General features: G+C 39.6%; 1 protein-coding gene across 1 annotated transcript in view; it reads left to right on the top strand.

The window, feature by feature from the left end:
• The first annotated feature begins 5,039 nt into the window (after window positions 1–5,039).
• Window positions 5,040–11,691, top strand: part of med13a (mediator complex subunit 13a) — a 118,438-nt gene continuing 111,786 nt past the window's right edge. Inside the window, 1 exon segment of the mRNA XM_080749694.1 lies at window positions 5,040–5,642. Within this exon segment, the coding sequence (XP_080605820.1) occupies window positions 5,577–5,642 (66 nt within the window). The 5' untranslated portion in view covers window positions 5,040–5,576.

Genomic DNA, 11,691 nt, shown 5'->3' with positions numbered 1-11,691 from the left:
TTCAACGTTTTCAGGCCAAGGACCCCTTAGTTGAGAGAGAGAGAGATGAAGCAGGGACCCCACAACCATTTCATAGATTGCATATACGTAGTTTCATCGTTTGACAGCGCAATCATCAGTGTATCATGGATTCATGTCAATTTGTGTTTTTTTTTCTTTTTTTTCAGATATTTAACCACTTGAGCCGTCATTAACTAATAAACTTGACCTTTTACTCTGTACTTAGTCTAGCTATATAAATTTCCCATCCACTGGGGCAAACAAAGAGGTGCGTGCACTGGGGTTTTTTGGTTGGTGCACCGGTATGATCGGTACGCCTGAAACTTCCAGTGAGAAAGTGTTGCAAAAACTAAGCATGATTACAATGTGTAATTTTTTTTTCAGGGTATTTTTCTGTAACAAATTAATCAAAATGAATCAGTTAAAATCCCAGCCCTAATAATAATGTAGACTTTATTAATCTTGCAGGGGAAATTCTGTTATAGCGCCACCTTGAGGCTGGTGTAAAGGATTGGTGGGTGGAGCTTTTTCCTTGGCCTACTGGCAGTGTGCGTGCAAAGTTTCACACTGTGCCTGCGATTAGTTGCTCACAGACAGACGTAAATACAGACAGACGGATGGGCAGGGGTGAAATCATAATCTCCTGCCTGGTGGAGGTAAAAAAGCACCAATGAATTTGTGTGTGTGTGTGTGTGTGTGTGTGTGTGTGTGTGTGTGTGTGTGTGTGTGTGTGTGTGTGTGTGTGTGTGTGTGTGTGTGTGTGTGTGTGTGTGTGTGTGTGTGTGTGTGTGTGTGTGTGTGTGTGTGTGTGTGTGAGAGATAGAGAGAGAGAGAAGGATAGAAACCATGCAAGAAGACGCAAAAGCACATACCTCTATGCTTTGTGTTGGCACAGGGGTTAGAAGGTGCACTACTTTGTTTGAATGTGGTTCCCTTGTTGACCTTCTTGATAACTATTCCATCTCTCCAGGGGCTCAGAAAGACATACTACCACTTGTGCTTTGTAATACAGGAGCGCTGCTGTTGAACTATGGACCTTGGATTTGTGGCCTTAAATGCTACTGGCTGCTGATGCTGTGTTGTGCTGTGTCTGTCAGTGGGGGCTCTCCTACATGGCAGGTCAATTTTATTGATTAGCAGAAAGCTTTGCAAATACATCACATGGTCCTGCAGCAACAACTCAGTGTTCATCCTTTTTCGGAGGAGTCCTGTCTACAGTCATATTACACACACAGAGACGTAGCGTGCACATGTGCTATTCATTCATTGGTGCTTTTTCTGTTTTACCAGAGACTTAATGTATCTTTCTCTACACTGGATTTTCACTTAGATTTTTGATTTGACTTGTTTCATGTTGCAATATATGGCTATCACTTTTGTGAAATGATAGACCGGTCTAATATCCTGTTCCACATGTTACTGTTTTGATGTGTTATCTGACCAGGGGGCTCATTAAAGTCAGGCCATGTCTCTTTCTGGCTAAGGCTACGATTTGTTATTCACTTTCTCCTGGATTTAGTCACACCACAGTGAGAGAGAGGGCCCTCTCTCTGACAAACTCCCCTCACAGAATGCCAACGAGCGACGGAGCATGTCAAATCAGATGTCACAAGAGCAGTTGGCCATCTCCAAACTATCTTACACTTTCATTTCCACTCTGTTCTCAATTGTTCTTAGTACAGAATACATAATATGACAGAACATCTTTGTGAAATTTGGTCCACATGCTTTATGCGAAAGAAACACCATCAGCAGCCATGACAGCAATCTCGCCTTGCTGTTAAGTATTGTGCTATGAAAACTTCCCCTTTGCTATGTCTTTTTTAACAGATACTATTTTTCATGCCAAGGACAGTTATGATAAATAAAGTATGGAGCGATGTACGGGAACGTATTCATTATTTTAGGATAGAGCATCCATCCTTCAGGATCAGCTCAATGGAGACAACTGATTCCTGAGGGCTTTGGGGACAGACCTGTAGTCATCAACAAGCACACGTCTTGTTATCTTATACTAGTAAGACGCCTCAGAGCGACAATTCTTGCATGGCCATCTGGCCAGTAGTGTACAGTATATTGAACCAGTTACCCATATATGGAGATCCATGTACTGTACGTATAGTACATCCCTTTCATGCCCATACATGGAGATCCCTGTCTGAACCAGGCGCACAGATATGGGCTGTCTTCCTCCATATATGGGCATTCCCATATGAAGTCCTGTTAGATATGGGCTTAATATTGATGACATCAGGGATCTCCATATATGGGCATAAAAGGGATTCTGTTAGAGTGGTTCCCATGACATCACAACATAAAATATATGTTATGCCCATACATGGAGATCCCCCATCTGGCCAGTGATATATATCGATGACATCAGGGATCTTCATTATGGGCATAAAAAGGGATTCTGGGGAATACCCATATATGGACTTGATGTCACCTGTGATATCACCTGTGATGTCACAGTGATGTGTCAAGGGAACCAACCCATAGACTTTAAAATTGTGTATACACACGGCTTCACGTCTACACGCAGACAAGCTGCGACAATTAAAGTTGATATGTGGGTGGATGGTGGACCGTATGTAGACCACGCAAAAATCACAGCACCCAGTTTAACTTCTTACTCTGACACACCTCCATGACATTAGTTTTCCTCAGCCCTCAATATGGTTGATTGCAAAGAGGAAGAATTATTTATAATCCTAGATGACGGCATAATCCTAGAGAAAGAAATTAACAGTGTTATAGTTTATAGTACTGTAACTCTGCGTCTACAAACCGATTTTATGGCTGAGAAACCGAAACATTTGTATGTTAACAAGGCAAAGGATATGGGCCTTCTGTTGGATAATAATGACTTTCATGAGGAAACAACTGAATAAAAATGGTTTATTAAAGGGAACATAATTGCTCGTTAGAGACTGACAGGATAATACCACAGAAAGCATGAACCAGCAAGGTCTCCTAGTTACCAATGATTTATAGAAACAACTTCCATGACTAAACACAGATTACATAGTGTTGTAATTAGGAGGAAGCCTCCTCGGATAATGACGGTAGCCTATAAAGACTTGCTAAAAACTCATTAATTTTAGCATAGATGTTAATAGCCTCTTATTCCATGAAAGTCCTAATTTGAAACCAAGTGAGGGATAGGTTTGACCCGAGGCTACTTTTTTGGGTGCAATACGCAATTGGTAAAAAAAAAAAGAAAAGAAAAAGAAAATCACGATGGCCTGGGAAGTTGATGAAGTCAAATGAATAAGGTAAATTACAATAAATGTTGTGGTCTGATATTCCCGAAAATAGTGCATGGGAAAATAACCTATAAAACCTTGTTCTTCAAGATCCACAGGAAAAATTATCATTGTTGCTTTGAGTCAGACTTTGTTTTAGTGGAAGAGCCTCAGCCAATATCAAAAGGAGAAAAAACATATAACTTTATCCTGAATTCACTCAATTCAGGCATTGTATTGAACATATTTAGTGATCAGTGGTTCTCAAAGTGGATTCCAGGGACTCTGTAGGTTCCTTTAGGGCGGTCTACAGAACTACAATTGCAGAAAGAAAGAAAGAAAGAAAGAAAGAAAGAAAGAAAGAAAAAAAAAAGTTTTTGCTTATAATTGTATTAGGCCTAGACTCTGATAAACCTTCTGGCTTCACGGCAGAGTCTCCTCTGCTAAAAATGCCAAATATTCTGACTGCAATGTTGTACATTTCATGTTGAAGTTTTGAAACAAATGCAAAAAAAGTTAGGAAAAATCAATCATGCATTCTCATGAAACTGCATGCTTTCTGCCATGGCATTCAAGTATTAGTTGATTTGTGTGTGTGTGTTTGTGTTTGTTGTGTGTGTGTGTGTGTGTGTGTGTGTGTGTGTGTGTGTGTGTGTGTGTGTGTGTGTGTGTGTGTGTGTGTGTGTGTGTGTGTGTGTGTGTGTGTGTGTGTGTGTGTGTGTGTGTGCGGCCCCCAAACTGTGGAATAAACTCCCCATTGCAATTAGAACTGCAGACTGACACCATAGCTTCCGCCGTGGTTTGAAGACTCACCTCTTCAGACTCCACCTTAGCCCTTACAGTAGCACTTGACAACCCTGTATGACCATACTGTACATGTAATTTAGATAGCATATTTTATGTTTTTAGATTTTATAACGTTTTTACTGAATAGGCATTTTTTTCTTTTCTTAGATTACTAGGCTATTTATATGCATTTGATGTGTTGATGTATTACCTTGCTTATTGTAAAACGTTCTGGATTAAGAGCCTCTGTTAAATGCCTTTTTTTTTTCTTTTCTTTTTTTTACAATTCCATCTATAATGGCATGTCTATGGTTACTACAGAGACTCAAGTGCAGTGGTTCCCAAACTTTTTAGCCTGTGACCCAAAAGAGAAATTGCATAATCGCCACCCAGTGAAAATAGGAGATCTACAAGCACACAGAGAGCTTGTAGGCTACATCGGCAATTTTTTATGGCATTTCTGAGATGTTTGTTTATTTGTTTGAAAATGTATAAAATTCTAAATGTTATTTTTATTTCTAAAATATTGGGGGGAGAGGAACATTTTTGAAATATTCATTTATATTTTTGTAGGAAAAGAAAATTGGATTTTTACTCGATTTGCACGCGACCCATAAAAATTGGTCGTCCGTGACCCACAAATGGGTCCAGACCCACTGTGTGGGAAACAGAGACTCCAGTGGACTGGCCCATTGTCATAATAATAACACAGTTACAACTTGAGCCAGCGTGCAGTGCCCATTATGAGTTGTGTTTATGAGCTGGTACTCATCAAATCTCCTCACAAGGGCGCATTATGCACAGATACTTCTCTTTGTAAGTGCACCATCACATGCACTAGGTGGTGCACTGTGTAAGTGAGCAGTGAGTTTATAGGCTTGATCATTAGTAACAAAATCTGTTGCTCAGTAGCGCCACTTGCGCTCGCCTAGCGGCAACACCTATCACTCTTGTGTTATTACACCCCTCATGACCACGAATGAGCCAATAGGCTTTGGAAGGCAGAGTTGTCCCTGTGGCCGCCATTAAAGAAAGGAATCCATGAATTCAAATGGAAACCAACAGGAACCGAGACTGAAAAAATAATGGTTGAAATAACCATAAAAATATCGGCCGATGGCAGATGGCGATCGCTTTTTTAAGGATGCATTTCGTTTTTAGGCTGGATTTTGTGGTGGAGCCGGAGTAGACGGGACGTTTTTTTAATCAGAGACCGTTTTAGGCTAAGGGGGAGGGGGAGAGTTGCTTCTTTGCTCCCCTTTTCTTTTTGTTTTATCAACATTTTTTCGCTTCCTTGAAATTTGCACAGTGTGTTTTTTAAGATGTCGACGTAGAGACCGCAAAGTCGCTACAGTCGCCTTTTAATCTTGGACGAGGAAATGCATTCGGAAGGTTGTTAAATTAACTATCCTGCAGCCAAATGTTAAAAAATAATAATTCTCGTTGATTGGCTCAGCACATCTTAGAAGAAAACAACACAATTGCAAATTGTTCTTTATTTCCCGGGAACTGAAATGGTGGAATGTTCGATCGCGCACTGAGAGGATGAGTTCTTGTTTTGTACCAAACGGGGCCAGCTTGGAGGACTGCCATTCCAATCTATTCTGTCTGGTAAGAGATTTAAAACTAAAGGAAAGCAGCCATTTTTAACTAGCTGAGAGGGGCTAAGCTAACGTTAGCCACACAGCCAGGCTGAGTTGATAGTATAGCTTATAGCTGGAGGAGGAGAGAGAGCAGAGCAGGCTTATGGCCTGTCTGTCTAGCTGACATCATTTTCGGCAACAATGTTTCCAGATGAGTTCGCTGCGCTGTAACGTTGTTGTAGCACTTTGTCAGCGAGTTACAACGCAGGCGACTCTATTATCGCCCCTTTTCCCATTATATGTTGCAATCTGTCTCGCTTGCCAAGTGGTGACCCGAAAGCCAAAACACTTTCTCTCTCTTGTTATAAGCTTCTGCAAAGACAGCAATGTGTCCTTAATTGGTCATACATTCCATTACACTGTATCGGTATTGAATGTAAATTGTTGCCTTGTGTAAAAACACCAGAATACTCAGCAGTGTGCAGCTGGATGACTGATTCCTGCACACTTGTTATGTCTTGTGTAGAAAGCTCGCATGCATGTTGACAAAACCTGTCAGTGACTGCATTCGTTCTATTTATATACATCTCCCAACAGTTTGTCTAATATCCCATCTTAATCGTTTATTGTCGCCGATATGTTGTTTGTTGTGGACTTTAATTTCTAGTAGGCTACTCGCACCAGCGTGACACGGGACCAAAACCGTTATATAATCCCTGGCATGCATTCTTGGATATGTAATAGTCATTTAGGTAGTTGGGGTCGTTGATAATCTCATGACATGAAAGGCTCATAGTTTTAGTCGCGTTATTAGAAGTCATTTCTCGGTGTCTCTAGTGTTCTCGTATTACACCTTACTGTTGTCAATATGTAATTAGTTACCTAAGAAGTATAGTGGTTGTGCTCCTCCTCCCTCTTGGAAAAGTTCACAAGTCTCGTTTCCAGCCAAACAAAACAGGCGCTCAATATCCTCAGTACAAGGCATGGCAATAAACACAGGAGGTTTATACAGTTGTACTTTCTTGGATTACTGCGAGTGAACATAACCCGTGGAGTTTATTTTTCCCCTCTGTGGCCTGATACTGTTCTCCAGTCCTTGCCACAGAACTTAACAGAAGACTTGAAGTTAAGTAATGTTGACTGCGCTCTGGACAGGCTAGTTGGGGACAAGTAGCTGTGCTGTAGTGCTGCCTCTGTGTCTGATTGACATTTTCCTGCACACTGAGACTAAGCACAACACCGCCGCTGTTATGACTCACGCTGTGAACAGACTCCACTTTGTGGTTTTATGGCGAAAGAATGTGAACACATTGTGGTCTCTTTTTCTCTCCAGGTTATCTTTCTGTAGTACTCCCGTCTGGAATCAGCTAGCACTTAATCGTTGTATTCTTTAATTTAGCAATTTGAAGCATGCTTTTCCCCTCCTCCTCCATCATCTTAGGCTATCATCTGTTTATCCATCCGTGTGTTATTATTGGCAGGGTACATCCTTTAACTTTGTCAACAAGTGAGTACCGTACTCCACATTTATTTTGGACCATGACAGCAGCATTTAAAGCCAAATAGTGCAGTTGTAAGTAGGTCATGACATTTTAGTTGATGATTAATTGTCATACAAATAATTGCGATGAATGATTTAATAGAATCTTTGGCATTGAATATTGTTACATATAAATAAAATGTGCACTTTTAGTCCTTACATTTTAAAACAATCAATGCACAGGGTAGATATGACAAATAACTTATAATTTGTATACTTTCACAAATGTTCAAAAACAGTGAAAATAGATACACAAAAGTGGAAATTCACATAGTGAGTTGTGTAATGATTGATTTATAATCGATATTTCTTAAAATTTCATCCAGCTGTTTTTATACAGGTGAAGGGAAAATATTCGAATGATTATGCAAAAATAATTGCGATTATTAACTCAAATGATTGTGACAGGGCTAGTTGTAATTGCTATTCAAAAAGAGAGTGCTGACTAGAAACCTGTAAGATTTGCATCCTTCAGCGCAAACATGCAAACACACTTGTCAAGTTCATGTTCACTTCTTGACAGTCCTGTTACAGTGGGAGTGGTGTGCAAGAAGCTGTTGCTGGAGGAGCATCTGCAAGATGATTTAAGTAGCTTCACCTGTTGCTTGTCTCATAACTTGGAGAAAGACAGGAAGGCAGCTGTTTGAACTGATTTGCTTTTGAGACTGAGAACGTTAAGTGGCTTACAGGAAGGTGAGGGGCTGGTAAAAGCAGGGGTCGTAACCCCTAAATGCACGCCACTAGACTAGACACCTTACTGCTTGACTCCATCAAACAGCTTTGACTAAAATATTCCCCCTAATGTAGCAATTTGATTTCTGTCTGAATAGTGGAACTTGACATGATCATCTGTGCTTCCCCTGCCCTGTTGGGTGACTTTGTAAGCATTTGGTCAGCATGGTCAGCATACTCTGCAAAACAGGGACAGAAGCGTTGCATGCAGACACAATCAATGCTGTTGGTGTATATAATGTACCAAGGGCATATGCATGCACGTGCACATATGTTGATATTTCTTTCTTTTTTGCACTCTCTCTTTCTTTATAAAATATATATTTTTTACCGTTTTATTATTATTATTGTTATTTTTTAATTACCTATGATGCTGCAAATACAGTAAGCTTTACTCTAATGTACCTATACTGTTGTACACAAGCTTTAACCTTGAAACCTTGAACTTTAACGCACATATACTTTGCATGTGCAACACACATGCATAGGAATAATAGGAGATTGAAGGAAATACTTTTGAGAACTAGGGCAGGGCAATTAACCGAAATATATCCAAACCGATATTCAGAACCCAATAACCGACTTATAACTGAATAATCGAGAAGCAAGGTTTTTTTGTTTGTTTACATGTCAATGAAGATTGTAATAGATTGTTAACCCTGTATTGTACATCGTTGTACAATGGTGGCGTACACAAATAGTGAAAAGTAGCCGTTCTATAAGCGACACATTGTGAGCTTGTAGATCTGCTTTTTTTACTATACAAAAGACAGATATAACAACAGCAGTGAACACAACAGATTTATCTAAGATGGAGGAATCTCCTTTTGGATGGAGAGTTGATGGAGAGTGGAGCACTCATATACCCAGTGCTAAAATTATTTTTAGATTACATTTAGTGTAGCCTAATTACTATTGGAGCTTGTAATTGCTGCTGATGGCACAGTAATAATCCACTAATAACCCAGGACTGGGATTCAGGCTTGACTTGTTGGTTGGCTACATGGCATGACATTCACATTACACTATTACCATTTTGTATATAATAGACATATCAAAATGTGTGAAACGATAACTATTGATTTGCAACAATGAGGACTTTGCCAAGTTGAGATAATGATGGAATACTGATTACATTAGAAAGTTCAGGCTATACACACTATTATTCAGAAGCACTCACGAAGGCTTTTCATTTAACCACTGTTTTATTATTATTTATATTTTGGCAATTCGTTGTATGACAAAGTATATAGGGCTTAAGTGGTTAAACCACAATTACGGTAGTGTGCTTTTGTGTAATATATTTTCAGGGCAAAGTGCCATAATGTATTCAGTACTTACTTGGCAGAGAAATTCCCCCACTGTTTAAAACAATATAGCATACTCATAGTGGACAAACGTATCTTGCCATCTCATATATTTCTAATGTAAGCCTTGAGGCATTGTCTAATAATTCTACACTACTCAATTCCAGTAATATGTTTCAGTAGTAACCTTTATTATCGTCATGTTAGCAGAGGGCTGTGTGCTGCTACCAGATCAAAGTTAAACTCTTGGCATTCACAGTTGTGGTCATTTACTTCAGCAAACATTGATCATGGTGGAAAATTGTAGTGTCTTATTTGCTTACTATTTCAGAAGCTGCCAGATAGCACTCTGTAGTGTTTATACTGTATAATCTACAGTTGACTATTGAACTGCTGCTGTTGTTGTTGATGCTAGGTGTGCTGGTTTACCTATGATCCTAGATTACAGAGGCACTACATGGTCTCACTGCATTTGATGTACCTGTTCCTGTACCTTGCAGATGCTCTGGATAGAGAGTGTTTGCTAAATACCTGAATTGTAATTGTAAATTGATATCGTTTTTGTATCAAGAGAAAACCCTTCGGAATTAAAGCCACAACTGATATATTGCTATTTGACATTTTGGTCGACATATCTGGCTCAGCAATTATACAACTGATGTGTAGTATGAAATAGTTTTCTAAAAAGCAGATCTACAAACTCAAATGTTCATGTTGTGTTGCCATGCATCGTGAGCTTGTAGATCTGCTATTCTTTGAAAAATGTTTGAATAGTGCAATGATGTTGGTTGAGTTATGAGTGGTGTAGTTACTGTGTCATGACTCATGATCTAACTAGTTCAATTGGCCAGGATATCTTGCTCAGATCGCTTCCATTGATTAGTAATTGTTTATTACAAAAATAGACTCCTCAATGACTTACATTGCATGGTATAAGAGCTCTCATTCAAAGTCACTGTTTTAGCAGTTCCCAATGTGGCCCATAGGTCAGCAGCTATCTCCTGTTTGTGTAGTGTGTGTGAGGCAGCTTGATGTTCATGCGTACACCCCCTGGACATGATGCTATAGTTTGTCTCAGAGACTTGCCACCAATCCAACCCTTAATGATGACTGCCAACAGAGAGGCATTGGGTAGCATTTTATAGTCTTTGGTTATGACTGGGCTGGGGATTGAACCCCAATCTCCCAGTCTCAGGGCGGACACTTTAACCACACGGCCTCTGAGCTGGTTTTATGGCTGCCATAAACAAATGCAAACAAAGCTGATCACAAACCCATTACGGCATTAAAAAAATGATCAGATTGATCACAGTTGCACTTTTTGACAAAACGTGGGTCTAGGACTCCAAATTGGCATTGGCATCGGACCCCAAACATCTGGCATCAGTCGGGCTCTAGTTGAATGAGTAACCATTTTAAATTAAACAGTTGAAACAGCGGCAATAGTAACAAACAAACAAATTGATTCTGCTGTCCAATTGGGTGTGTTGAATTGGAGAGAGAGATGTGTGTAATCTGTGACTGTGTGACTGTAATAATAGTATGTACTGTAGTACTACTGTTGTATATGTATGTAGGCTGTAACATTTAATCCCACAAGTAAGCAGTCATGTGTACATGTAGACCTGCCTTAACAATATATAACAAAATATGACATTACTGTCAGATAGATAGATACACTTAATGAACTACTAAGCTGAGCACTTTCAGTAGAAACACACAATGCTTGGCTGTTAACGCAAAACCTTCTTTCTTGATCAAAAAGGCTATCCCACACATCTGAAGTTTTCCCTGAAAAATAATTAATTCATTAAAATGAATTTAGTTATTTTACCTTTAACAAAGAACAGAGTATAATGGGAGAACATGTAACCACAGGGAATGGATAATTAGGACTGAGGCTGAGCTGTAGCCAAATGTTTATGCTGCGTGTGATCTGGTTTCACACTTAAAAGTGTCCTCTACCCTGCTTTGCATTTCGTGCCCAGATGTTTCCTAGCAAGTTGCAGGTGTCATATCATCACTGTCATATCATCACTGTCGGGGCAGAAACCTTGTATCTCCAAGTTTTGTATGTTTTTTCGTAAAGTAAAGCCCTGCTTCACCATACAAGGACTGCCGCTCTAAACTAGTGAAAATAGCAGATCGGCAAGCACACAACGTCTAGCGACTCTTGCAGATTGGCTATTTTTTCACTAGTTTAACTTTTAAAATGATAAATACAAAACGAACATTTTGGACCATTCAAAGTTTCCACCCGACAACAGCGATATACAAGCTCACACTCTCCTGCAAGGAGTCTCCTAACCGCTGTAGTGTGGTTGTTAGACAAAAGCCAAGCTCTGTCATTTGCACTGTGTGTTTTAACTATAAAAATGTTGCATGATAATTTGTAGCTGTTTTTGAATTCTTTTGAACTAGACCATTCCATTAGGGGGAGCATAATGTGTTTTCTATCACGCATCGAATACATAAATGCACGAGGCGTTTTTGTGTTC

Source organism: Nannobrachium achirus (assembly GCF_963921795.1).
Source record: "Nannobrachium achirus genome assembly, chromosome: 19".
NCBI lineage: Eukaryota > Metazoa > Chordata > Actinopteri > Myctophiformes > Myctophidae > Nannobrachium > Nannobrachium achirus.
This window is presented reverse-complemented; position numbering and strand designations above follow the sequence as displayed.